The sequence below is a fragment of the Ooceraea biroi genome, chromosome 3 (assembly GCF_003672135.1).
Source record: "Ooceraea biroi isolate clonal line C1 chromosome 3, Obir_v5.4, whole genome shotgun sequence".
Taxonomy (NCBI): domain Eukaryota; kingdom Metazoa; phylum Arthropoda; class Insecta; order Hymenoptera; family Formicidae; genus Ooceraea; species Ooceraea biroi.
Window position 1 is genome coordinate 3,647,156 of NC_039508.1, and position 26,871 is coordinate 3,674,026.

At 40.5% G+C, this 26,871-nt stretch overlaps 3 protein-coding genes across 11 annotated transcripts; 2 read left to right on the top strand and 1 right to left on the bottom strand.

Annotated features, from left to right (window-relative positions):
• Window positions 1-178: 178 nt before the first annotated feature.
• LOC105281397 (histone H2A) lies at window positions 179-17,869 on the bottom strand. Of its 3 annotated transcripts, XM_011342623.3 has the most exons (5): window positions 17,768-17,869; window positions 15,425-15,547; window positions 2,269-2,394; window positions 1,965-2,172; window positions 179-1,061 (listed from the first exon to the last, which is right to left on the bottom strand). In XM_011342623.3, the coding sequence occupies exons 3-5, from the start codon at window positions 2,288-2,290 to the stop codon at window positions 884-886; spliced, it is 408 nt and encodes a 135-aa protein (XP_011340925.1). In that variant the 5' UTR covers window positions 2,291-2,394; window positions 15,425-15,547; window positions 17,768-17,869; the 3' UTR covers window positions 179-883. The 3 variants fall into 3 exon arrangements, with proteins under 3 accessions (XP_011340925.1, XP_011340923.1, XP_011340926.1); XM_011342621.3 differs by lacking the exon at window positions 17,768-17,869 and having other exon boundaries at window positions 15,425-16,705; XM_011342624.2 differs by lacking the exons at window positions 15,425-15,547; window positions 17,768-17,869 and adding an exon at window positions 3,169-3,266.
• Window positions 3,361-11,054, top strand: LOC105281396 (angiotensin-converting enzyme 2). Its single transcript, XM_011342619.3, has 13 exons — window positions 3,361-3,632; window positions 6,239-6,433; window positions 6,551-6,706; window positions 6,790-6,871; window positions 7,021-7,161; window positions 7,626-7,808; window positions 7,890-7,984; window positions 8,106-8,257; window positions 8,404-8,531; window positions 8,613-8,859; window positions 8,943-9,032; window positions 9,122-9,229; window positions 9,350-11,054. The coding sequence occupies exons 2-13, from the start codon at window positions 6,248-6,250 to the stop codon at window positions 9,939-9,941; spliced, it is 2,160 nt and encodes a 719-aa protein (XP_011340921.1). The 5' UTR covers window positions 3,361-3,632; window positions 6,239-6,247; the 3' UTR covers window positions 9,942-11,054.
• On the top strand, window positions 11,558-26,706 carry LOC105281394. 7 transcript variants are annotated; one of them, XM_011342617.3, is made up of 15 exons: window positions 11,558-11,829; window positions 13,174-13,331; window positions 13,518-13,565; window positions 19,383-19,530; window positions 19,611-19,824; window positions 20,100-20,195; window positions 20,536-20,773; window positions 20,919-21,223; window positions 21,322-22,954; window positions 23,058-23,341; window positions 23,415-23,499; window positions 23,586-23,928; window positions 24,002-24,242; window positions 24,335-25,197; window positions 25,427-26,706. In XM_011342617.3, exons 4-15 carry the CDS (start codon window positions 19,403-19,405, stop codon window positions 25,596-25,598), a joined length of 4,602 nt encoding a protein of 1,533 aa, XP_011340919.1. In that variant the 5' UTR covers window positions 11,558-11,829; window positions 13,174-13,331; window positions 13,518-13,565; window positions 19,383-19,402; the 3' UTR covers window positions 25,599-26,706. The 7 variants fall into 7 exon arrangements, with proteins under 7 accessions (XP_011340919.1, XP_026824129.1, XP_011340916.1 ...); XM_026968328.1 differs by lacking the exons at window positions 11,558-11,829; window positions 13,174-13,331; window positions 13,518-13,565 and adding exons at window positions 13,572-15,159; window positions 17,467-17,989; XM_011342614.2 differs by lacking the exons at window positions 11,558-11,829; window positions 13,174-13,331; window positions 13,518-13,565 and adding exons at window positions 13,572-15,137; window positions 17,467-17,989.
• Window positions 26,707-26,871: the final 165 nt, after the last annotated feature.

The window sequence follows — 26,871 nt, forward strand, 5'->3', positions numbered from 1 at the left end:
ATTAAAAATCTTTTGAGCAAAAAATGATAACCTTGCAAGAAAGATTGCAGAATGCTAGAAAGATATTACCATCGTTTCTCGGTTTCTACTATTTGCACAAGATATTGCAAGATGATCGAAGTTTTCTATAACGAATTTTATTCTTATATATTTGAAGGGATCACACACATTTGCCAACTAAACTCAAATGAGGACGCAATGCCACGTTTTTATTTTCGCATTAAATATCGTTTACATTCAACAAAAACATTCAAGAGCTCTCACAATACACTTTCAAGTATTTATTGGTAGTAGAAGTCCCAATGACCTTTCAAATGTGAAGGTGGAAAGCAGGGATGAAAAACATATATTAAAAAAAAACAAAAAAAACTGGAAGAAAGTGTGGGAAAAGAAAGGGAAACTACGTATAATAGTAATACTACTTAAATTTGAGAGAGTAATTAAATACATCAGGATTAACAGTGCATCTTAAAATGTAACATTTTTAGATTCCCGTTCACTATTGTAACATCCTTAACCAAAGACCGTCATCATTAAAGAAAAAAAAATAAGAGAAAGCACTTTCAAACGATTATTATATTTTCAACAGTGTCCAAGGTAGGATTTACTGTGATAATCAATGTAGCCACGTCATAAACTCCGGGCAATCAAGATCTGGTTGCAGGTGAGTTAATCAGTAGAGACGCAAAGAAAATATTTCAGATCTGGATATGAAAAATGACGAGGCAGTTAAAGAAAAATAAAACAAAAAGAAGAACGACTTCCATAACGGATCCTACGAATCTCGGTGTCCTGTCGTAGACTTACGAGGATATTATTTCCCAATTTCAAAAAACAAAGTCATATTTCTAAAGCATGGTGAAAGTTATAAATGTATAATAATCTAATATTCCTGTGACGCTTTGTCACCCTTTCCAGAACCGCCAGTACCAGTTTTCTTCGGCAGCAACACCGCTTGAATATTAGGCAGGACTCCACCTTGAGCAATGGTCACTCCAGACAGTAATTTGTTAAGTTCTTCGTCATTCCTGATGGCCAACTGCAAGTGGCGTGGAATTATCCTATAGGAAATGAATATTTGTAAAATTTTCAGATCAAATATGTGTATATACATCAACTACAAAAATAGAAAATGTGAAATTGTTTATTACAATATGTGGCACACTATTCTTGTAATATAAGTTAATATAAGTTATTATAAGAACGTAAATAATAACGACATATATGTTTAGTACTGATCATTTGAAATCCATTACATACTTCTTTTGTAGTCAAAACACTTTTTTTATTGATGTTTCCATGTGGGTATATTATAACCTTAATAATTTCATATGAAAAGTTAACACAATTCTAAATATTCTTTGGAATGCTTGAGGATATTGAAAAGCAAAGAAAATAGAAAATATTAAAATAAAAAATTAATTAACATTTCCTTGAAATTAACATGACTACTCGAAGCATTTTCCTGAATATAACACAGATTCAGAAAAAAAACGCGAAATAATCATCCAAGTCGGTCACACGTTCGCTATCACGTGGGCCATACGTGCCAAAGCTATATTGTTGAATCGAATAATTTTGCTTATGATACTGCATAATACTTGTATGATTGTTAATTTGTATTATTAAGAAAGAGATACGACTATTGAACTATAAAAACTATCACACTGTAAAAAAGAAGATAAAAATATTTTCGTTATAACAAATTATAAGATATATACACAATGGAAACGGAAATGTTTTTCGAGAATCGGCTCAGCGATGTTGTGTTGTCTTAATAGTCAGGATCTATACTTGCTACGTATGATGCGAGACGAAGGGAACGAGCGAGATGTGGATGCGAGATAGATATAGGAAGTCACGACACACGAAACGCAAGAGGAAAAGAGAGAGCGTGAGAGATAGCGGGAGAGAGAGAGAGACACAGAGATCGAGAGAGAAACAAAGAAGAAAGAAGGGCTTGCCTAGTCTTTTTGTTGTCCCTGGCGGCATTTCCAGCCAACTCGAGCACTTCGGCCGCCAGATATTCCATCACGGCGGCGAGGTAGACCGGCGCGCCGGCACCGACACGTTCCGCGTAATTGCCTTTCCTGAGAAGACGATGAATCCTTCCCACAGGGAACTGGAGCCCTGCCCTGCTGCTGCGGGTCTTGGCTTTCCCCTTAGTTTTGCCTGAGAAGGAAGACACGCCGTGAGGCTCGCGTCGCTCGTCATCGCCGCTGCCGGCTGCACGACGGATCCGCGGAGGACCGGATTTTTCTCACTTACCTCCTTTGCCGCGTCCAGACATCGTTCACGGTAGCGAGAGGTGCACTTGCTTCTCCGTATCTGCGCGAGAGCGAGAGAGAGGTACTGCGGTCACGAACGAGCGTTCCGGCACACCAACACCGAGCGCTGAAAGCCAAATGAAGTTGCGGCCCGCGCAAGCGACGACCGTTACGCGCATGCACGTCGAGATATTTTGGCGGCGACCGTGTCGGGCGGGCGCTCGTTTGCGCGGGAACGGCCGCGACCGCAGCGCCCCACGACGCGCGCTCCGAAATCCCTATATCGCGTGCCTATGTTACCAGAACCATCGATAATGCAGTGATCAAGAGTCGGTTCTCGCGCAGCTTTTGCGTATCGCTCTTATATATTTTTTGGAGTGTGCGTGGCAATTTATAAATTACAATAAATATTGTTAAAGGTCTTATTCTAAGAAAGATAATACACTAACTTGAATTATTAGAAAATATATACATATCTAAATAAATATATTTACTGCAAAAAGTATCCTGTCACACAAAATTATTTTAATAATGCTTTTAAACTATTATTATATATATTGGATATTTGCGAATTTATATGTAAATCAATAAAAAAATATCTTTCTGCAACTTTTGTTATGTGATATCAAGTGTTATTATAATTACATACATTATTTATATATTTATACATATACTTAATATATTTTCAAATTTTCTATTTATTTCTTATTATTAATATGTTATATTTTCATATAATTTTTATTATAATTTCAGGTACAGTAATATGCTAAAGAGAGAGCCAAAGAGTGAGAAACGGAAAGAACGAGTAAGAGGAAAAATTCAGTTATACTCGCCGTCTTCAAACGTGCGCACTCATCTCGTACGCAATATCAGAGTTACGCTACTGCATGTATGTACGTACTGTGCTACGATAACAGCATTGAGCATCACGCGGTACGCATCTACGCACTCGCACGCGGTCAGCCTAGCGGATACGCATCGTCATGCACTGACGTTGGGGACGGTGGCGTGATGCGGAGGAATTTCGATCGATCTTGGCACGAACAGTCCAGTCAGTCAGTCAGTTAGTCGCACGACCGAGGTGCGTCGCGCGGCGTCGTGCTCTCGGCGTATCGATAACTCGCCACGCGTCGTCCGCCTATTAAGCGCGTGAGTCCGTCGATCAACGATCCCTCCTTCAGCCAATTGCTCGACGAACTTTGACCATCGTGAGTCGATCCTTCGCGCGTCGGACAGTCAGCGTGATCTCTTCCTCGCGTCACCCGCATTCTATCGGCGCGCATCCTCCTTTCCGTTTCTGCTGCTTCGTCGGAGCGTGAGAGACCGTGAGCGGGAATCGAGCGCAACAACGCTCGACTGTCACAGGTATGAATTATATCTCTCTCGTATTTGGTTTACATTTTTCTCCGTGTTACGCTCACACCTTTGCCCTCTCTGTCTCTCTCTCTCTTTCTCATTCGGAGATGCCGCACAGGTATCTTATTCTCGAAGCATAAAGTGCCGATTGTGCACTTGGAAGATACGGAGGTTTTTCGTGATATTCCTTTTCCACGACTTCCTTGCTTGATTATTGATAACATTCGGCAACGAGTAAATTTTACTTTCGCGTAGTTGCTGAGGTGTGCAGTTTGTGGATTTATAATGAATCGTGGTTTCGAATTGTTGTTTTGATGGTCGGGAATAAACAGTTTAATATGTCACGCTCTGTTGATGAATATTGCTGCCCTTATTTCCATAATCCTTGAAAGAAAAAGTGTTTACCGCGAAATATTACAGAGACAAAAAAATTAACATTTCGCAGAAGGGTTCGCTAATGATAATGAAGGCAGAAGTTATTTTCGCCATTTGGCCGTTACCAATAATTTATAAATGGAAATTTGGCTTTGCCAGCAAAACAGGAAGACGTTCATTAAATCGCGATTTGAATAAAATAGATACACGTGCGGGAAAGCGTGCAAAAAGTCGCATTGCTGCAATACCGTGGCGTCATAAGCGTTTTCTTAATTTCCTTAAATAACACGAAAACCTTAAAATACATCGATATAAGAAGAAGAAAAAGATGCATAACTTTTTAATGTTTCTCCGAATTATTTAGAAGAAATTTTCTTAAATCAGATCTCGAGATAAAAAATCACGAGAAAGTTGTCGGAAAAGTATAAAATTACATCTTTTTACATGTTTTTATGTACCTCTCGCGCGTATTTTCGCGCTGGCGGAGCACGAACCAGTTTCTTTTTCTCCTTATCGTTGACGATCGATTTAATTTTAACGAGAATGTCCATGTGCGGGGTCGTCGGTGAAAAAACAACATTGCGATTGATCAAATCAGGGTCTCTCTCGCGACTGCGACTGCGAACGACCACGCGGGACCACACATCTTGCGCTACCTTCAAGAGCACAGCATTCAAGACGGAAATATATCTCTTAGTACCGCTGTTACAAACTCGCGGGCATGCGTATAAATCTCACTTGCAAATATCGAGATTTGTTTACCTCATTGGCTCGGCTACAAGTTCTCTGTGCCGAATAAAGTTACTACGAATTATTTGTCCACCGAAGCACGTCACGATGAAGTGCGTACGCGTATCGGAATTTCGCGTGATCAGTTTCCAAAATATTTCGAACTTTACTTCACGTTAACTTTCCCTTGTATACTTTTCCTATCACAACACTCGCGCAAGATCCATCTACCGAACGGTGTCACGTCTCAGAACTGGTTTCAGCTAACATGTATAAGTTCCTCAATAGGAACGTAGCTATAAATACAAACCTTAGAATCGTTATGTAGACATGTAATTTGATTCCATAATTACTTTACCCATGTCGTGTTGTAGCTCGCGAGTGTAGCGCGTGTTCGGTACGCACCAGAGTATAATTCGTTATCTTCGACTGAAGGATTAAAATTTCAAACAGCTCTTTCTACGATACGTTAATGGAACGTGATACATGAATCTTTGACACACTTCAACATGAAAGGAAATAATAAAAATGCCGGTTGCAATCTCTTATCTTTCTTATGCACTCTAATGTAAAGGTCAATTTATCACGATTTTAATAAAGTGATGGATCGTCAAGCCAAACATCAACAAATCATCGCTTGATTCATCGTAGATTCATCTTCGATGATTTCCTTGAGTATTTTATTATAAATTCCTTACGGTATATTCTTTAAGAATTTAGACGTATAACGTCATACTTCCTCTCGACTGATTTTTATTTAATTTATTAATATTATTAATTTATTTATTCGATGTCATTCGTTTGTTTTTCCATTTAAAAAATTTTAGACGTATAACGGCAATTCCTCTCGATTGATTTTTATTTAATTTATTAATATTATTATTTAATTTATTCGACGCCATTTATTTGTTATTTGTTTGTTTTTCCATTAAAAAAAAATTTCTTTTTACCAATGGCAACTTCTGTAATGTAACGAGAAAGAAGAAATTACATGAATAATGGATCTTTCACATGCAAATCCTTCGTTGGATCTCATTCGCATCGAACGAGTCACAGTGACCAATGGTAGCGTAGATGACTAATTCTCCTTACGTGCAACGTGTTCGGTAACGATATTGCAGCACACCTTGCGCCCAATAAATGCTTATACGCTCATTCCTAAATTGCAGAGTGACTATGTTTTGTAATTGCTCCACGAGAATTTTCAAGCAAATTCATGGCAGGTGTATTTCCGTGCATGCACAATTGCACAATGAAATAATAATAATATGCGCCTCTTGTATTAAATTTATGTCAAATATTAACTTAAGTGACGCGTCACTTTTTTCTCCTTTGACGTGTATGATAAATTATCGTGCCGATTATTAATATTAATACTATGATTCAATTAGCCAAAACTATATTTCTTATTTTATGTAATCTTGTTATAACCTCCGCTACAAACACACACACATGTACACACAGTCAGATTGAAGTATCAACTCAAAGTAAAAATACTTTTTTATTTGCAGACTAAAGGGATGCTATCGAAATGGAGTTGGCTCGTCCTTAATCTTATTGTTTATGCGAGCGCTTTACCGGCGAAAGAAGAAACGAAGGCATTGCTGGAGCTAACGCAGCTGGATTATGAAGATGCGTGCTACAACACCGCCAGTGTTCAATGGTCACTCATCATTTCTCCCTCCAATAAAACATTATCGACATGGGTAAAATCAAAGTCTCAAGTATTAAGTTTAAATTCTTACAATAATATTAGATAAGGTAGATATTTTTTAGTATTTCGAATGAATTGAAGGGAAACACTTGTCTCTTTCGCCTTTCAGGAAGCACAACAGCACAAGTACGCCGAGTTTAAGAAATCGCAGAAAAATCTGATAATCGAAATAATACAGAAAGAAAAACTCGAGCCATTTCGATACGTGTACGACGTAATTGAGAAACCTGGTGACACATTACTGAAAGATGAAGACTGGAAGAAGGTAAGTGACTTTTGCGGCTTTCTAATAAAACACATACGTGCTCATTTATAGAGTTCAAATAATCTCTAATGATTATTTTATAGTTCATACATTTTGTTGGCGTTGCGGAATTGCAACAATCAGCCGCCAATCATGTGAATGGATCGCAGAATCGTTCACGAGAAGGTACATCTTTACTAATCGTTAATCATTTATGTCAAAAATGAAAACAATTTTATTAACAAACATACTATTGCTTCTGCAACAGTAAGGTTTTATACGTTACGATGTATAAACGGTTATTAGTAAAATAATTTATAACAATGTGATTTTAGATGTGGAACATTTGCTCTCGCACAATGGGAAACTTGAAGATAAGCAGGCTGCCTGGAGCGCTTGGTATCAACAGTTAACGCCACTAGTAACAAATTATACAAATAATTTACTGCTCGTTGCTGAAGCCGCGAAAGAAAATGGTCAGTATAAGTTCAAACGTATTATCTGAATAATTGTTATATTTATATAAAAACATTAAGGTGATTCTGGAGTGGCCAGTGAACTCCGTCGCGGCGTCTGTATTACCGGCGAAATCGGTGATTTTCCTGCATTTTTCAAGAAATATATCTTTTTATTGAATTCACAGAATGAAAAATCCTTTTCGACGATGAAAGTACACACAATAATGTAGTGTGGGAAATAGGACTTAACTTTCCAAATGGAAAAAAAATCACAATTTTTATTTTTTTCCATACTTTCATCGTGGAAAAGGATTTTTCATTCTGTGAATTCAATAAAAAGATATATTTCTTGAAAAATGCAGGAAAATCACCGATTCCGCCGGTAATACAGACGACTCCAGGATCGCCTTAATCATAAATACGTAGATCAAACTTCCAATCTGCATAAATATATGTGCAAATGAACGTATGCTCGATTACAGATGCCGAAAATGTTGAGAGATATTGGGAAATGCTGACGGGATATCCCGATGGATATGACAGGATAAACAGCGAGTGGAGCCGGATTAATAATCTTCATAAGAAGGTTTTGAAATTTGTCAGCACAAATTTGGCGAAGAAATATGGAATTACCATAAATCAAACAATTCCTGCTCATTTACTTGGTAAGATGAGTATGAAGAATTGAAGTAACAGTTTGATACAATTTCCTTGTAACTTGAATTTGTTCAATTTTTGCTTGAAAGGTAGCTTACGAGGATACGATTGGACTGATATATCATCAGATGCATTGCCCTACTCAGACTTAATTTATGGTATCAAGAAAAATCTTTGGAAGAAGGTAAAATTACTATTTCATGCTATATTACGATATTATTAACTTATAAAAAATATTAAGTTACATAAAAATATATCTATGTTATAGTAATAAAATCTGAAACTTTTTTTATCCCGTCGTATAGAAATATGTGGGACAATCTTTATACAAGATCGCGTCTAGTCTGAGTTCGATACTCTTGAAGGAAGTTCCGGAAGCGGAATTCTGGGAGAACAGCGAGTTCAATCGACAATGTCCATCGGTATTGTTGAATTTGTGTCGATATGGCAAAATGAGGTACGTATACCGAAATTTCCAATTCTAGACATACGTTACAAAACTTTTTCAGCGTAATTTGTATATTTTTCTACAATTTAATTAATTTAATTAATTAATTAAATTTAATTTAATAGCATGTTGACTACATTGAGATATCATTTTAGAGTATCTACGTGTTCCAAAGCTAGTATGAGTAACTTCTTAACAGCCCATGAAGATGTCGGCAAGATTGCGTTTAACCAAATGTCCTCAGAGAACATGCCCATACTTAATACAGCTAATAGGTATTCAGGTAAGAAAATATTTCTTACCGTTGCACGTGTAAATATGAAATCGCGAATACACAAGAAGTTAACGACATTTGTTTTTGCAGGATTAGAGGAAAGTGTCTCGATTCTCTTCGGAATATTGTCCGCGAATCCCGCTTGGCTAAATCACACTCATTTATCAAACGACGTCAGTAATAATGAACAACGTATGATTGCGTCGTTAATGATAACTGCTCTGCACGTGCTTCCGCGATTAGCGTATTATTATGCTGCCGATTTGTGGAGAATAAACGCAATCGAGAAGAATATTACCGATTCGTCGACTTTGATATCGTCCTGGTGGAAGTACAGGTATTAACGCCCGTTTAAACACATGTTTAAAATTCTAGTTTATATTTCTAACGGTAATATATGAGCTTAATAATGTGTACCAGGCAAGAGTACGAGGGTGTCTCCTCTATCGACATGGACAGTCCAACTTTCTTGGATGACAGTGATATTATCAGAAATAAACCTTATCTTCCGTAAGTATATTAATAAAAAATATATGATCGTTTTATAATTGATCTCTCGCACAGACAATAGTAATAAAAAATATTCCAATAAAATATAGCAAAATTCTTGGCATAATGGTCGCTTTCCAATTGTATGAATACACCTTGGAATCGACCGAAGTCAGATATGACGATATCGATGGGAAACTGATGAAAGGCGAAATAATGTAAGTTAACAGTAACGTGAGAGCGACGTACGCTGCGTGACACTTGTATCGATATATAACGCGAAATATATTTACGCGAAAAAATCTTTCGATAAATTTTTATTGAATCTCTCTGTGTAGAAAAATGATTCAACGTAGCGGAGAGCACAGTTGGCAGGATGACTTAAACAAATTCCTAGAGATAGACGATATATCGGCGGACGCGCTTGTTTCGTACTTTACTCCATTGGAAGAATTTATCGAGGAAAACGAGGACGTGTTCGAGTATAAATCTGGCGCGGCGGCAGACAAGGAACTCGAAGAATTGGAGAAACGCATTTTACACGAGATCAATAATCCCACCACGACGCCCCTGCCGACCACTGCGACGTATAGCTCTACAGTGAAAGCGTCTCTGCCGAAGACAACGAGCAGCGTGAAAAGTAGTAACGAGAAGCCAGAAAAATCTTTAGAATCTAAATCGTCTGTGTACGTCTCGGAAAATCAGTCGAAAAATCCTGCCTCGAGCTTGCCGACGGAGGTTCCGCACGAAAAATCGTTACTGACACCTGATCTTTTGGACGAACAACAAAATGACACACCAAAGATTAACACTAGTAAGGCGGTATGGGCCGTAAGCGCAGTTCTGATAGCAATAGTCGTTATTTGTATTATTGTAATTTTCGGGAGACAAAGATGTCGTAAAACGCCAAAAAATAGACGGTATGTTTAGCGAACTTTATACTGTGAATTTTCGTTCTTAGACATATTTATTTCTCTCGCATTTTAGTCGCTAAGGAATTTTGGTCCTATACCTTATTGTCACAAATCAAGCAACGCCTCTCATTAAGAGAGGGCCGTTCTCTAATTGCTATTTCATTTTCAAGTATTCAACATCAGGCATTCCTTTGTAATATGTTTTACATGCTATGAATTTTTGTTTCTTCTTTTTCTTCTCAGAAATTCTTCCCACACACAGATGGCCAACGACAAAGTCTCACATTTACCTTTTACCTCTACTTACGAGCCTTTTTCAGAATGTTACCTGCTGTAGCACATTATTCTTCTTCTTCATTACCAATTACAGAAGTCATTCTATCAATCTTTATCGATTTATCGTTTGTCATCGTAGGTAATTATTATTATAATCTATCTAAATAATAATACCGTACACGGAAGATTCTCCGAGCGAATATAAGATTACGGTTTTTGCATACTTGTAATTTATATATCGTACGTTAACTTTTATATGCACATACAAAGTATAATTGATGTATATGAATGTTCTCTAATGCCAACTATACCTCGACACGTGGTTATCGCTCCCAATATATATCATATCTATAGCACAATTAATAAAGGTATATAAGCGTTGTACAGTAATTACAGATAGTTGAAAAGAGACGTTTCGAAAAGAGAGAGTAGAATAGCATATTAAGAAAATAGAGCTTAATATTGATAAGTGTAATAGTAAGAACCGGCTAAATACTTTTGCGTATATACTTAGTATATAGATTATTAATAGACTATTTTTCTACAAGTATTTAGTATTGTTTTGGAGTATTGTGCTTGTGCATCGTTTATATATCATCACAAAAAATTTATATTTTTTATAAAACTGTCTTGTATTCTTGTATAAGCAAGACGAGAAAATGTTCTATAGATATATAATAATTCGATAGATAGATGCGGTTGTGCCAAAGAAATCGCACAATTTTATTTGTATAATATCTTCCAAGTCCGCATAGTACACGATCGACACCACAATTTTTGCGAAAACGTTGCGTGTTGACAACGTTGTATCTGTTGATTAAATAAAATATTTCACCGTTAAAAAAAAGAAAAATCTTGTTTATTTTATAACTACGGTAAAGTGAATGATATCTCAATTTTCTTTATGCAACTATGCAGGTATTTATCAATAGAATTTGATGTTGTTTCGATTCAGTAAAATCAACTGGTAAGGTAACCACAGGAGAAACTAACAAACAATATTTTAATTGGCAAGAGATTGGATTCTAAATTATAATTTTCTTTACTTGATTAAAGTCATTAGGACATCTTGATAGGCAGCATCAATAGCTTGATAAATTAATAATAAACTGCATATTAACAATGATGATCAGATCGATATTTATTCCGTGACTTTTCTACTTGATGTTTCTCTTATTAACTTCTCTTAACAGAAACGAGTATTAGATATTCACTTTAAATCATTATTATTGCAGGGCACAGGTGCAGATGTCAGATACAAATCCGACTTATCAGTTCTCGATCGACAATCGTCCGCCGTATTCGTAGGCGTGCGAAGGCGCTTCGAGGGTGGAAAGAGGGTTTATCCCCTTCTCGCAAACGCCCGATGGACATGCGCGTTCGCAGTTGCACGAGGGTTGTTGCGATCAGGGAGGGGTTCTGCTCGATTCCAGTGACTCGATATATACGTTTCCGAAAGTGCATCTCGCCGTAAGATTCGATAATCGGTCGCCAGCATAACGGTACGTCATTGCTCGTCGGAACGCGGTGTTTAGCCGAGAAGCATCTTCGCGATGCCCTAAACGTACGCATCGGGTGTGCAAGTGTCGGCGCAGCGGCCATCAGCTGCCCCCTTCGTCATGAACGTCGTGAGTAGTGTTAGTCGTTTCTAATATCGACTACTTTCGGTGCGAGGCGACGTGAGTTCTATGGGCGTTTCTGCGTTCTTTCACGCGATCGCGATTCCCGTGATTTTGCGCGAGATTCGTTTTCTCTCCCTCTCATCGTTCAGAATCATCGAGATGCATAAACGTGATACGTCATTGACCTCGAAAGTCCCGTAAAATCGATGAGGAGATACTCTTTAATACGGTGGCCGACGAGAGCGCGTTCGAATGGTTCGTTGTACCTTTCAGAAACTGCGACGCACATGCGTTTTCCTTCTGTACTGAGAAAATATCGCGATATTTCGTGATGTAGCACGCAACACGCAAAATGATTGCAACAATTTGATTTCTTGACACGTCCTACTCGATACTTCGAGATTGGTCTATTAAAATAAAATATCGATTCCGTTGCGGATGATTTTAGATTCAGAACATTCGTTCTCCGTTCGCCCTGGTTTCAACTTAAGTAATTTATTCCGTCTCTATTTCAAGGTATGCGATTAAATTTTTTAAAGCTGTGAAACTACGTGCCGCGTTTCTCAAACGAAAGCAGGCAACGCTTTCGTACATTTGTGAAAAATCTTCCTGACGTCTAATAGGATCTCATTTTTTTCCTTGTATAAAATCAGAATAATTGAAATTCGCTAGTTATACGTTGAATTTCCTTATTTTTTACTGTTCGACAATGATGTCCATTGTCGCTAATTAGTCTCGAGTACTCTGACGCCGACTGTGCAACGTCCAGTTTGCGCCGGCCGAATGAACGCGATCGACCGATTTACGTCGACACGCGGTAGGAGCATATCACGATTGTGACGTCTAAAAATACCAGCCCTCCCTGTGGCGTGTTTCGATTTATAAGTGCATAAAGATGAAATCGCGTCGTTCCACAAGCAATGAAAACGATCGACCCATTGAGAGCTTTGATGGAACAATGCTCAAACTCATTCTTTTAATTAAAATTAAATCTTTAATTAAAACCATATATCAGTGTTTTAGACTTTAAGATATTTAGATTCATTTTTCTGTATTGAGAAAAATTAATCGTTTCATTGAATTCTTCAATCTAGTATCATTAATAAAAATATATTAATTGTAAACGATAATTATTAGGTCTCATTTTAATTTTTCTTAAATTTTTGCAGGCTCAAAGTATGATGTATCACGTATTAACGTTATAAAAAATGGCAATTTTCGATGTTACATAATATCGCAACATCGTTGTAATCTTATTAACTCTTACGCGGACGGACTTTACGCGAGGGAGACTTCAATGAAAAATTCTTTTATATCTTAATCATAACGTCTTATTGTTTCTATTTGCAGTGTTACGATTAACGTCATTCATGCAGCGCCGGATGAAATTATGGAAGATTGTGACGTAAAGTACCTTGTACACACCGATTACCGTTAAAACAAGTCATCTGAGAACGATCATCTCATCCAAGAACTTGCAACTTGAAATTTATCTACTTAGATAACAGGTTTGCGCCTCTCTTCATTATTATAATTTTTCTTTGCTTAAAAATTTTATATTATTACATCAAAGTATAAACAATTAAAGTGTGCAGATGAAATTGCCGTGCAATATCTAAAGCGTAAAAAATTTCAATGAAAATTTCAAGTATATTATTCGTGGAAAATACGTAGTAACTAAATGATACTTTCAGATCTCACTGACGGATCTCATCCTTTGTGACAACGAAGACCAATTTGTGGTAAGTGAGAAGCCCATTTATCAGCATACGTCAGTAGATTCTTGCACGTACTATTGTAATAAAAGAAAAGAATTGTAGATACGTAAAATTTAATCTGCGAATATTTACGCAAGTATGATTCCATGAAAGATTATTCCGTAAAAGATTATCATTAATTTTTATCTTTCTGAGATAACTTCTTAGATAAACGTGACTTGTTTGCAACTTCTTATTGGAAAGCAAGAATTTTAAATTTGCTGAAGAATTTATAACAACGGAGATGGAAAAATTAGAAAGATTTTTTACGAAAAATAATTTAAAACAATATTCGTTGCAAAATAAAACATTCCTACATCTTGCATCCACTTCGTTCTCGCAACAGTGCCTCCTTGAAAATTCAGGATTGCGACACGACGCACTCGCAGTATATAAATTTAACGAGAAGCTAAAATCTCGTTCACTTCGTACCGAAGTCCAACGAAAGCTTTCTTCGTCTCGTGTGACATTGTCGCGCGATAATATTCATGTTTAAATAAACGCGAAGTTGCGTGCAAGAATCGATGCAAGAAGGAGTTCGAAAACATGTTCGAAAACAGGAACGTGTTACAGCCGAGATTGTTATCCCGACGTGGTCTCGCCAAATTCGAAATGTCATGAGCACTATATAGAAATTCTTTTATAGCGAACAAATACGCGGAGACGATCTTCACTTCTGACGTAAAGTTCTCTCCCTTCTCGCATCTTGCGCGAAATGTCGACCTCACCATTATCGGTGACCAACCACGCGTCGGCTTCAATAGCTTCTTCGAGATAAAAAGAGGATTCGAAAAAATTCGCGTTCCAGTTTTCGTTTTTTACACTCTCTCGACCAACAAATCGTCTTGCTTGGTATCGATTTTTCCTTTTTCGTAACATCGAGCGGCTATCGTCACGAATCGACGTGGTCGAAGCGTGCACCGCGAGCTGCGGCGCGCCACGAACTCGGGGATCGGCGTGCGTAGAGCCCAGCCCTCGAGGAGGGCCGTCCTCTCTGCATCCCGGCTCTGTCTCTGTTTCTCTCCCTCTTTCTCTCTCTGTCTCCCGCTTCATCTCGTATATACGAGGCGGAGGAGCATTTATTAATAGAGATTAGAGTCCGCGTCGTGTGGTGCCGTGTGCAAACGCCCTCCCGCGAGAACGAGATGCGTAAGAGAGCAGTCTGACTCAGAGTCCGTCGCGGAAAAATAATTCCGCCCGGCTGCACGGGATTCGCGGACGGGAGAAAAAAAAGAAGAAGAAAAGTTCGATCGAAATCTCGATGAGAAATCGGCGGTGAGAGATCGATCGTCGGCTTGACCGGCGAAAAGCTCGCCGGCCGTTCGCGGTCGCTACGTTGTTATTAACGTTAACGTCGTGGTCGCGAGGAGCGCATCCGGAGTGCCTCCGATTCTTCCGAGTCGCGCTCGGATGGCTGCTCGACTGCCACAAGTACCTTCGAGAAAGTGAAGTGTTTCCTAGACTGTGCAAATTTATGTACGCGCGCGCGCGCGAGCGCGCATAGGTGACGTTTTGCAGCGGTTCAGCCTGTGTGTTTGTTGTGTGCGATTTCCTGCGGTAATTTTGTCTCTCATTCATGGTACGGAAATTACCCGATGAAGAAAGAAGAAAGCTTTGAAGCTTTTGAAGAAAGCTTTTCTCGGGCAACGCCGCGAAAACAATTCCTAAAAAATGTTTTATATATATTTGAGGAATGTTTTCGCAAAATTGGGGAAATCTTATCGTTTTGTAAATTAAAAAGCCTTGCGACAGTTTTTCGATATTTGCGTTGACGGGGTTATCCTTTATATTGTTTTCGGCACATATACGAAAAAGAGAAATTATACTGGTTGTCAAGTACTTACGTGTCGATGCATCAAACCTCATTCGTGTCTGCTGATTGATTAATCGTTTCGCTGGGCTATCGAAGTCCTCATTGGAATACAAGTTCCATCTGTACAGTCTGACTTAATTTCCATCAGCTAGATCTGAAATTGCCAATCTCTATCAGTTCATACAGGGTCTCTCAAATAGGGTGCCGAGTTATACTTTAATACGCGTTTTCATATCGTGACAGAATCAAATTCGTCGAAGAATCCATACATTTGACTTTAGTACTTGTTTTACGATTTTAATAATATTTTAATAACATTTTGAAATTATATATATTTTATAATAATAAAGGGCGCAATTATTCGCATATTGTTATAGTAACCTGTTCAAATAAATGAATCTAAAAGTTTCGCGAGGGGGACATGAAACCGCACATAAATCTTCATGTTAATTCTCACAATCTAGGCCAGCTATTATAAAGTCTAATGTCCATCTATATGCGTTTCTTCTTTGTTTCGTACTAGGTATTTCAAGCGATCATTACTCTATTGTTTCAGCTATTCTAATCTATATTGCGAAAATTGCAGAAAATTCGTAGATTGTTCCGCTTTTCATTCGATCGTGACGCGTTCACGCGTGTATTTCTCTTCAACATCGACCAGAGATACAATCACATCGTAAAACATATCGTGCAAGTAAATTATCACGAAGGCCAACTCATACCAAGCTCTTCTGATAATTGAAGAATTAACGTGGCGTACGGTCGGTAATGTCTCGAAATAACCGGCGTTGCTCGAATTCAACCGTAATTACACGATATTCAGTAAAAAACAAAGATAATGCAGACATCATGTCTGATGATATACGCGAGTTCCTCGCGAGCTCTCGCTGCACCTTGGCACAAAGATAATAGACCGAAGGTGCGATGAGCCGACTAATTTTGGCCGATCCCGAGCACACATGAACGGCATTCGATCCTATGATATACTGATCAATATTGGCACAATATTGGAGATATAATCACGATCGAGGAACAATTCGATATTTTATGAGAGATGCTCGCGATTATCCTAGACTCGCCATCAGCAGTAGCGATCGCGAAGAATACGAAGCGATGATAATGATCATGATGATTATGATTATATATGGCTCTTTAGCTAAGCCAGTTTCAGTCTATTAAAACAATAAAACAAAGCTGAAGCGATACTCTGCTCGATTCTCCTCGATCTTAATTGTTTAATTTTTTGTACCAAATTTTAGTTTAGTTATGGTCAGGTATTGTCCCAGCAAACACAGTCATATAACAATGATATTGCCATAATATAATAGAATGTAACACGCAATATAACATGTTCGTTACATATAACGTATATGTTAGTTGTAATTTCCCACTCAAACGAAATTGCAGTAATGTAACAATAATATAACGTGTTACTAAAATGTTATTTAAATGTTATATAAATGGAATATATATTATTTATTCTTTCTTCCTCTCTCTAGTCTCTACAACTACAGGTGTATGTTTAATTTATTTTCCTAAACGTTATGTACAAGTTCGTACTTTCCTCTTATTTACTATTCGTTTAAAAATGTACCACTTCATCGTAGAAATGGACTCACGATACAAGTTGTGCCCTGCCGTGATCACCGTTCCTATATATATTTTGTATTATATTTTGCATGCGAGAAACGAAGCCATCTACCGGACAACTCGACATCTGAATGTTAAAAATGATATATAACATAGACATAATATGCAAATATTACAGTTATATAATATCGCATATTTCAGTTATATTACTGTTATATTATTATAACCAATGTATAACAGAGCAATATAACAGTTTTATAACGCAGTTCTATTGCAGTTACAAAGTAAATTATGCAACCTCAACATTAATAACATATAACAGTTGTTATATTACGTGTTACTTCTGTGTTATACAATAGTTATATTTTGTGTTTGCTGGGGTATCAGCTAAGGCTGCCTTTTGTGTGCGTAAGGATTATAATTATAATATACCACCTAGAAATTAGGCACAGCAATAAAGTTATTATTATTATTAAAATGCAGCAGGATCTAAAATAGATGAAATCTACAATATTAATACAATACGAGGCAAATTATCCCAAACATTAAAAAAAGACGCGTCGGAACGCATCGCGACGAGCTGAAAGACTGCTGAATCGCGTCTGAATTGACGCATCGTCTGAGATCGTGATAACGAATCGCCGTTATCAGTATCGCGATATCCATCGCGTGCATACATGTATATTACCACACCACCACCGACGAGTGAAGGATTCAGTTGTGTGCGCGCGGAAAGAGACGCTATTATGATATAGCGGAGCGGGAGTGCGACTCGCTGACGTACCTGGTGGTCGACAAATGATGTTAGTGCTGCTGCTGTGCATCATCATGAAGATAGCAGAGTTTTCCGTGGGCCGGACGAGCCCGCCGCCGCTCACGATGTCGGCGCGACCGCCGCCTACCGTTTGCAACAGGCGTTGCAAGCGATGCAAACGTTACGGGAGTTCCTCGCCCAGGCAGAAACACCATCGGCAATCCTACGGCGATAAGTGTGTCTTGCGAAAACGTAAGCGTCCCGTCCCGACAAGTAACTAACGAAATAGTTGTTCGCGGCGCGAACGGCGACTTCGCGCGTGTGCGGCGTTCCACGTGAAGTTAGCCGAGTTCAGGAAATACGCGTGTAATATTCCCTATTTTTGTTTGATATAAATATTCTATAATTATAATTATGATTGTAAAATTATAATTAACTGGTGTACTTTCGCGAGAATTAATTAAATGCACTTTTATTAACGACAAAAGTGCATTTAATATTTAATCCGCACGTTCAAATAAATGTCCGCCATAATTACTACCATTCGAATGTTTCGTGATATGGGTCTGTTCGTTTTTAGTGCATTGCCCGTACATTAAAATCAAGAAATATTATATGAAAAAGAACACAAGAAAGACTTGAGGTTAGAAGATATAACTTTGATCCATTCTTTATAAATACATCTTGGTATCAGTCTAAAATAAATGTTCTAAAATAAATTTGCAGAAGCAAAACATGACATGTGGAAAGTGCACCTGAAAGAAAGCTCGAAGTCGTGTCAAATCCTTTCATGGCGAAGTCTCGAGAGGAAGTACAAAATCGAGTGGTAGCTGTATATTTATCGTAGCTTAACCATATTTTCGTATAAGTTGAGAGTCTCTGTTTACCTGTCGTGTGTCGTATGACCATCAAGGGAGTTGACATAATCGGTGCCAAGATTAATTAGCACTACACATGTATATACCTACGTGTCAAGTGTCAAGTGCAGAAGAGACGTAAGAGCGTGCAACTAGAACGAACAGACTTCGTGTACGAATGGTGCGACCATAACCATAATCGTATGCAGCGCAAGGAGAAATCTCGAGGCAGATCCCGCGATTACGCGCGTCGCGCGTACGTGCGCGAGACTCGTTCGGTCGTTCGAGGTTGACAGCGAGAGAAAGAAGGCTTGATAGTAAGGGAGAAAGAGACAGAGAGAGAGAGAGACAAAAGCCAAGGAGCGCCTCCGAGCGCCTCTCGACTATTACGAAATTGCGATGCGCGTCGTCGTGTTTTTCCGCGACATTTATGACGCGAGGCGGCGAGCCTCGGTCGAGTCTTACCATGGCGCGATTCCCTTGGCGAGCTCTCGTTGCATCGTCACACCGCTGACGGAAACCGCGACGTAGGCAATCCCCGTAAGTCGTGTAAGCCGCGAACGCGCACTCGTCCGAGCGTGTCGCCGAACGTGTCCCGTCGTTGCTCGCTCCTGTCGTGATTGTCAGTTTCAATCGAGCGTTCTGCAGGAAGCGAGGTCGCATCGCGCGTATTCACACCTGTTTGTCACGTGCTCGTTATGGTATCTGTTCTGTTTCACTGTGTCGTTGAGATCACGGGACACCTTCCTCGCGGGACGGGACGACCTAATTTTCCTTGTTACTTGCAGCGGGAAAAGGTGCAGTAGTGATGGAAGAGCCACAGACGCCTGGATCCGATTGCAACTCCAACCCGGCGACGGATTCCATCCAGCAGGATCTGGTTGGCTCGGAATTTATTCAGGACAATGTTGAGTATCAGTGGTTCATCGATTACGGGTGAGTGACTCGCTAGCATGTGCACTTGTTTTGATGACATTGCGACATTGGTTACGCTACAATGTGTGTGCAACTTGCAGATACAGAGATGGAGGACTGCACATACATCCCAGTGTTCTCTCGTCGCTCTCTGCATCTTATTCCCCAAAGGACGTGGGCTATTACGACGATCTTTCCCGTAACTTGGACGCCAATCTGGCAGAGATCGACATGGAGAGCTTTCGTACGGCGGACATTCATACCCTGCTCACGGCCCTACCTGTCATGTGCACGGAACCAGTCCAGCATTCTGAAGTAAGAGTTTGACAAAAAGATTGATCAAGTTATAAGCTATCATTGAAAAATCATCATCGAGCTGAGCGTAAGCTGTAAGCGTTGGACATGCCATGGGGAATGTACTATAAAATTCATAAAGCAGATTTCATTTTTTCATTCATACATTGTAAACCTGCAACAGCTTGCGTGAACTTTTACGTCAGGATAGGAATCCAGTCTTGTACAATTTTTTTTTATTTTTAAATTTTTTGTGAAACATTCTAAGTCTGGTATGTCTTCCATTACCGCCACAGTTTAACTGTCAAAGGGAACAGTATGCTAGTATATCCGGATCTGTCATGGAAAAGCTTGACATCGGTTCCTCCATCAGCCCTCATACCAGTAGCCAGGTATGACAACGGCTGATAAGAGCAGAAGCTCATAATGCAGTGTCCCCCTCCATATAATAAGCTAATGCTAACAATTTAACATCCAGACTGCTTGCATCTTCTTGCATGGATAAGTGTATTCTGACATTAGACTTAGCATACTCTACTCAGATGAGGCTGTAATATAATTCCTAACACAATAGTAAGCTGTAGCGCTCACAAGTGTATAATCTCGCATTTAAGTGTGAATTAAAATTTTTATTTCACAACCGAATAAGTTTATTTGCCGTACGTAAGGAAATAGGAATTCGGTTTTGGCAGTCTCGCGGTACGTATATTAATCATGTGCCACTATTCAAAGGGAGAAGATTCCGCGTGTTCCACCGCCGACACAATATCCATATGCAAGTCGTCACTGCTGTTCTCCCCAGTGAAGGAAACGCCCATGCTACCACCGGGTGGTAGCTACAGCGTGGATTCTCTGGACTGCGAGGACATGTTACTCACCTGCCAGACGAACAATAAAAACAATTACACCATCGCTTTCGAGGGCAGCATTACCATGTACTCGGACGGCTCCCAAGATTTTGAGAATCATGGTAACGTACGCACGCATATTTAACGAGGACTTTACTCTCAAACGTGATGTTTTCAATTAAACATAGTTTAACTTATTTTCCAAGGCTCTCTATTCTCGTTTTATCGGCCCCTTTTGGGTAATATTGGGTAATTAACTGCTTCCAGATAAGCACAAGACGTATGAGTCACCAGATGTATTCTACGAAAAGCAGAAAGATATGAAAGCTATGTTGGACTTATCAATGGCATGCTCCGATTCGAAGATATACACGACGTGGAGCAATCTGAAGCACTCGTCGATGAACAAGGCAATAACTCGCCACCCTTCCGGTAATAATAACACGATACCGGATATTTCACAGTGTGCAGCTAACTTGACGCCCGGTGGGATGAGCAAACGTAGTCAAAGCTTGCCGGATCTCTCTCGCATTCGGGAGTTTCAGCATACTAATATACCTCTTAATTTTAGCGTGAGTACAAATAATGCAGACGAGTCAACGTATGAGCAATAATACATACATGCATCGCGTAATTTTAGAATATTAATTAAACTTCTCTTGACACGTAGGTTGATTCTGCGGAATCGAGTAATCACATGCAGCGACTGCAGAGTTCGGGATCCGCGATGAGCCGCTCGACCAACGCGGAGAGCTCGGATAACGGAGAAAGCTCCGGCACGAAAAAATTACAAAACTTAAGCCTCGTCAGGCTGTTCATGAAACAGAAGAGCATGAGCGTGGAGGGAATGAGTCTCACCCTGGATCAGTCGGATTCGGCTAGCGACAACAGCGGCTGGCCTACTAGCAACAGCGGTAGCGACAGCGCCAGCAATACGAATACTCAGATACAACGGCCGAACAACCAAGAGAACGTCAGCGAGCGTCACGTGCCGGAAAACGATTTCTCCATCAATTGGATCAGGCGCGACGTGCCGAATTTGCGCGACACGGAAAATCAGAGGGAAAATTTTAACGTTCTGAAATGCGCAGTGTCGACAGGTAAAGTCGAGATGACGTCATCTGCGTCGGTGGAGGAGCTCTCGGAGAGCATGTCCAAATCGGGTTGCACGAGCGGCCAACGAAGCATCGATATAATCAACAGCCCGTTCGAGCAGCAGCAGCAGCAAAAGAACGGCTGGGCCGGTTTCGCGGAGAAACAATATCCGATCTGCCGGACTACGGGGATACAAGCGAGTGCAGAAATGGAGGACAATGCGGTGCAAACCTCTCTGATCTTTACCGTGCCTAGAGAGAAGCATGTACCCTTCTTGCAAGAAACGACGGTGAACAAAAAGCCCGTCTACATCGTTTATCCCAATTACACGCTGCCCGATTTGTCGTTTCTCAAGGCGAAGGACACGCGGGTCGATAACATCGCGCTGAAGCCACACGTGTTTGACAAAAATAAGACCGAGTGGAAGCGCACGGCCCGCTCCAGCAGGCCGTTCTCGTGCAACGACATCGACGCGTTACGGCAACGCGGTTTCGCGCACATAAAGGATTGGGAGTCGTTGACGTTCCTCCTACCGAACGAGTACAAGAAGGTGCTGCATGACGTACCGGAAGTATCCAAGTATATCAACGTCAACGAGGAAGTTAAACGACCCCTGTTCTGCTTGTCTCCTCCGATGCGTCACAAGACTCGACCCATCAGCGAGATCGTGCCAAACAACACCTCGTCCACGAGCAGCACCGCAACGCAACCGTCTTCCGGTTACCGAGGCTCGTCGACGATACTAACCGACTCCTCGACAAACCAGCAGCCGTTATCGAGCAACACGATCAATCCGTTGTACCTGTATCGTTATGACAGCATCAGCTCGGAGGCCAGTTTGAACAACGACAAGAAGATGCACAGGCTGATCAGTCAGAGGCAGGCCTGTCCGTCTCTCCCGAAGCGATCTGTATCTTTGCCGCAGGGCGACGTCGAGCCTGATTTCAACAACTGTCGAGTGCCGCCGCGACCACCCTTACCTAGGAGTATCTTGCGAAAGAACAAAGCCCTCGCGAACAAACGGTACAGCATGTTCGAGATGGGGGACGTGGGCGAGCAATCGGAGGAACAGTCGACAGAGATAAATAAGAGGATGTCGTTGCAAGAGCCGTACTACATTAACAACGATCTGCAGTTGTTGTGTCGCGGGCGGACGATCGATTCGGAGAAGGACGTCGACGAGACCGAAACGGACAGGTATCTCAAAGGTAAGTAAGAATAAAATCATTAGATATTTATTGGATTATTCTCACGACTTTCTTTTCTTCGCTCGCATTGCTCGACGCACGCTCGTTTATTGGATTATTTCAGAGAAATTAAACGAGATCACGAGCAACGTGGAGTCGGAATGTTCTCAGAACAGCGATGACGATATCAGGCAGCTGGAGGAGTATCTGAAACGCAGCGCGATTTCGTCGCAGAGCAGCGACGGGGACATGGACAACGCCGAAGTCAAAGTGAGATCGTACGTGAGGAAGTTTTTAGCTCTGAGGATGAACAAGGAAACGCTGGCTCGAAACGTCGATATGGGAGAGTCGCAAAGGAAAACCGTCAGCTTCGCTGTGCACCAAAGAAAGAAACATTTAGACGCTAAGGTAAAAATATTAGACTACGTTTATAGCGCGAATCATGGCTTTGATTTCATTAATTTTCTACCATTTATTCCAGCCAAATAATCTCAACGTCGTTGTGAATGAACAAAGCCAGGATCAAGTGGCTGAGGATAGAATAATGGAGCTAGAAGAGAAGAAAAGTACGTACATTCCATCCGATTCTTACCCGATGGCTAAAAATATCTTGAAACTTCTTAGACATAATCCTCTTTTATCTCCTTTGCAGAAATGGTGTTGTCTGTAAATAGAGCGGTGGACCTCCTATTAAAGTATTGGAACGCCGATGTCAATCACAGTCGTCCCAACTACAATGAGAAAAACGAGTGCGCACAAATCTGCCTGAGCACTTTGTGCCCGGCTTTATACGCTATAATGTCCGATGGCTTGAAATCTCATCTAAATTCCTCTTTCGGGCCAATTACCAATAGCGTCTGGCAAGTCGTTGAAGCCAGTTCTCAACAGGGACCTCTCACAAAGACGTTGAATGAATTAGTGCAGAGGATCAATGGCGAAGACGTTATTACCGAAGGAATGCTAAAGTTCCATGCATTCGTATTTGGCTTGTTGAAGTAAGTTGGGAGTAGTGATTTTCTTACACTAGTTTGTTTGGATCGTTATATGATTCCCCGTGTTCCTTTTCAGTTTAAGAGCTTTAGACGCGTGGTTTGCATACTTATGTACGCGCGAGTCAATTCTGCGGAAGCACTACAACAACAACAGTTTATTCGTGGCAGCCTTAGCTAATGCCAATGTCAGGGAAATTGTCGATTCGTTACTGTACATCTTGAATCCACTTGCATTCTGTCCATTCCATCTGGATCTTCTGTATCAGTATCGTCAATTGCAGAATAGCTTTGGGAATATCAATAATCACACTGTAAACGTGAGTAGAGGGGCTTCTTATCTGATATTTTTTTTTTCGAATTTGATGTCACGTGTGTACTCAATATTGCGGCTCCTGGTGCGGCTTTGCAGGTCGTGAGTCTTAGGAACAACGTAATTATGAAGGACCTCGAGGTCGAGAAACCGGAAACCTGCGGAGCGACGCCCAGCCCGAAAAAGGCACGGCCGAGATCTTGCGTCGCTTACAACGTGGACGACAAGTGCGGCGTCGCGCACAAGAGCGATCTGCAAAATGCGAAGAAGCGTTTCAGTACCATAAACGCGAAGGCGTTTTACGCGTTAGACAAATTGTTGTCGGAGGACTCTGAGGATTACACGGACAGTCTGGAGCATTCCCCCCTGAATAAGAGGGCGAGCAAGCAAACGCAGCATATGAAGCTTCAGAATCCTGATGGTAGATCGAACGACGACGACGGTCTGCCTAGTGAAACGAAATTCAGGAAGCTGCAAGAGAAATGGGAATTGATTATCGGCAAGGAAGGCGGCAAGACTCAGCCTGCTGCGACGACGCCCCCGTCACCGGTTCGGACATTCGGCGCGTCCGGGAAGTCGAAGATACCGAGGTTGCTCACGTCGCCAGTAAAGCAGTCCAACGTCGCGGCGAACGTCGTCGGAAAACCGATGAAATCACCCGTATCGGGAATTCCGTCGTTGAAGAAACCAGCTACGCTCCCCGCGACTAAGGCAACGTCGAAAAAGCCCGCGGACGTCAAGGCGAAGGACGCGACGCGTCGCACCAGCCGCGTCGATCAAGACACTCTAGGCGTGACGCGAGTTCACACGACACGTCCGAGTTCCTTACCTTACAAATCGCACGGGGTCACGTCGAACGATAAGAATGTGATCTCGCCTCACAGACGAGCCGCTTCCACGTCCCTACCGCGTCCAAACGTTTCCACCGTTTCGAGGCCTCCGGTCTCGAAGCCGCCACATAAGTGAGTATCGACGCTCCGTGGGCGTCTAATATTTTTCGAGAATCGATTTTGTTTTGCATTTAAGCAGTTAAAGTTGATTGCGAATCTTTCTCGTTTGTACATAATGTATTTTCATTTCGCTCACTCTGTGCTTTACGTTGCTTTTGTTGCGCTTCGTACTTTAGCCATTTCCTTTCTTTTTCTCTTTCTTTAGATCCGTACAATAACGGCACGCGCTTCTCGATTGCAGAGAAGTTCGTACCCTCACTCACAGGATACCGTCGGATACCGGTCACCTCTCGTTCGTCGAGGGTGAAAGACTGAAAGTAATACTAGAAGTGGATAATAAGTGGTTGTTGTGCGCGAAAGGCGATCGGCGGGGTTTGGTACCACGGGCGTGCGTGCATAGCGTTCAAACTTAGCCCCTCTTCACGACGACGCGTCACGATCGCAACAACTACAATATCATCCGGCCGCAACCTCGGGCACGAAGCGGAGCGAGGACGAGCGAGTTGCGGGGAGGATAAGCTGAAAAGTTCAAATTACCTAATCGCGGGACGGTGTGACGGTGATGTACAGTGTATTAAAATTGTTTTTAAGTACCGTGCGGTATACAATATATATATATACGCATTATCACGCGCTTGTAAAGTTAATTTTAATCGAGATTTATAATCGCGAGATTATATTTCGTTTCTATCGGAACGCGACAGTAGTATTATCGCTAGTGACGCCATCGAGGACATAAAATATCACCTAGTCATAGGCTTTCGAACGACATTATATTTAATTAGATTTGTTTATTTCGTATGTTGTACGATTACGAGGATAACGCAACATATCCTCGACGAGTAAGAACCCCGACAAATGGGTGTGTAATAATGAGACACCTACACAACATATTATGGATGTAACTGTGATCCTAGCAAATAGGCGATTAAGTTCAGTATCAGTATAAGAATACGCGCGGTGTACACTTTGTTCTAATATTTATATGTTGTAATTTTCTAATTTATTTATGTCCATTTACTTGTGTGACACGACATCGATAATTTTTTTATTTTAATTTTATTCTCGGCGTACGAGCCATCACGGCATGCATCCCTGCTGGTGGCGATCACATTTTTTATATGCTTCGTGTATTTCCTGGTATATATATATACATATATAAATATATATATATATATGTTAAGATATATGATATAATCAAATAAAGTCTGTTGTGAATTATATCTATCAATTATATCTATTATGCCGTGGCTTTGCGCACTAGAGAGATAAGCGCGGTGAGAGAGTAAGAAAGAATAATTTTTGAGAAATCTACATACAGGTGAGTTGAGTAATCATGCATATAAATTCTTACCGACGAAAACATTATGAGCATAGCTGTAACATATCGAGAACAAAATAAATTTATGGACAAAGTATCTCCGAGGTGAATTTTCGTTTTTTTTGTCAAAGAAAGTTTCTTCGCTGCGAACAAATCGATATTATGTAATAAATTTGCTGCGAAAAAAAATATTTACACAATTGGAAACCTCTTTTTCTCTCTGTACCTTGAACTGTTAATGCCTGCATTGAAATCCAAGTGGAATGGTGTGTAATAATAATTGAAAATAATCACTTTTGTTTAATCTAAAATTCATGACTCACGTTGACATTTCGCGAGCCTCTTACGGCTTGCCTACAATGAGA

Excerpts from the sequence above, each read along its gene's own strand:
- LOC105281394 (XM_026968328.1), top strand. The coding sequence starts at position 17,782 with ATGATGTTAGTGCTGCTGCTGTGCATCATCATGAAGATAGCAGAGTTT. Across the intron at positions 20,196-20,535 it reads GCCCTCATACCAGTAGCCAG|GGAGAAGATTCCGCGTGTTC; the intron begins GTATGACAACGG and ends CACTATTCAAAG. Across the intron at positions 21,224-21,321 it reads ATATACCTCTTAATTTTAGC|GTTGATTCTGCGGAATCGAG; the intron begins GTGAGTACAAAT and ends CTTGACACGTAG.
- LOC105281396 (XM_011342619.3), top strand. The coding sequence starts at position 6,248 with ATGCTATCGAAATGGAGTTGGCTCGTCCTTAATCTTATTGTTTATGCG. Across the intron at positions 8,258-8,403 it reads TGTCGATATGGCAAAATGAG|AGTATCTACGTGTTCCAAAG; the intron begins GTACGTATACCG and ends ATATCATTTTAG. Across the intron at positions 9,033-9,121 it reads AGAAATAAACCTTATCTTCC|CAAAATTCTTGGCATAATGG; the intron begins GTAAGTATATTA and ends AATAAAATATAG.
- LOC105281397 (XM_011342623.3), bottom strand. The coding sequence starts at position 2,290 with ATGTCTGGACGCGGCAAAGGAG. Across the intron at positions 2,173-2,268 it reads GTCTGGACGCGGCAAAGGAG|GCAAAACTAAGGGGAAAGCC; the intron begins GTAAGTGAGAAA and ends CTTCCTTCTCAG. Across the intron at positions 1,062-1,964 it reads AGGGACAACAAAAAGACTAG|GATAATTCCACGCCACTTGC; the intron begins GCAAGCCCTTCT and ends CATTTCCTATAG.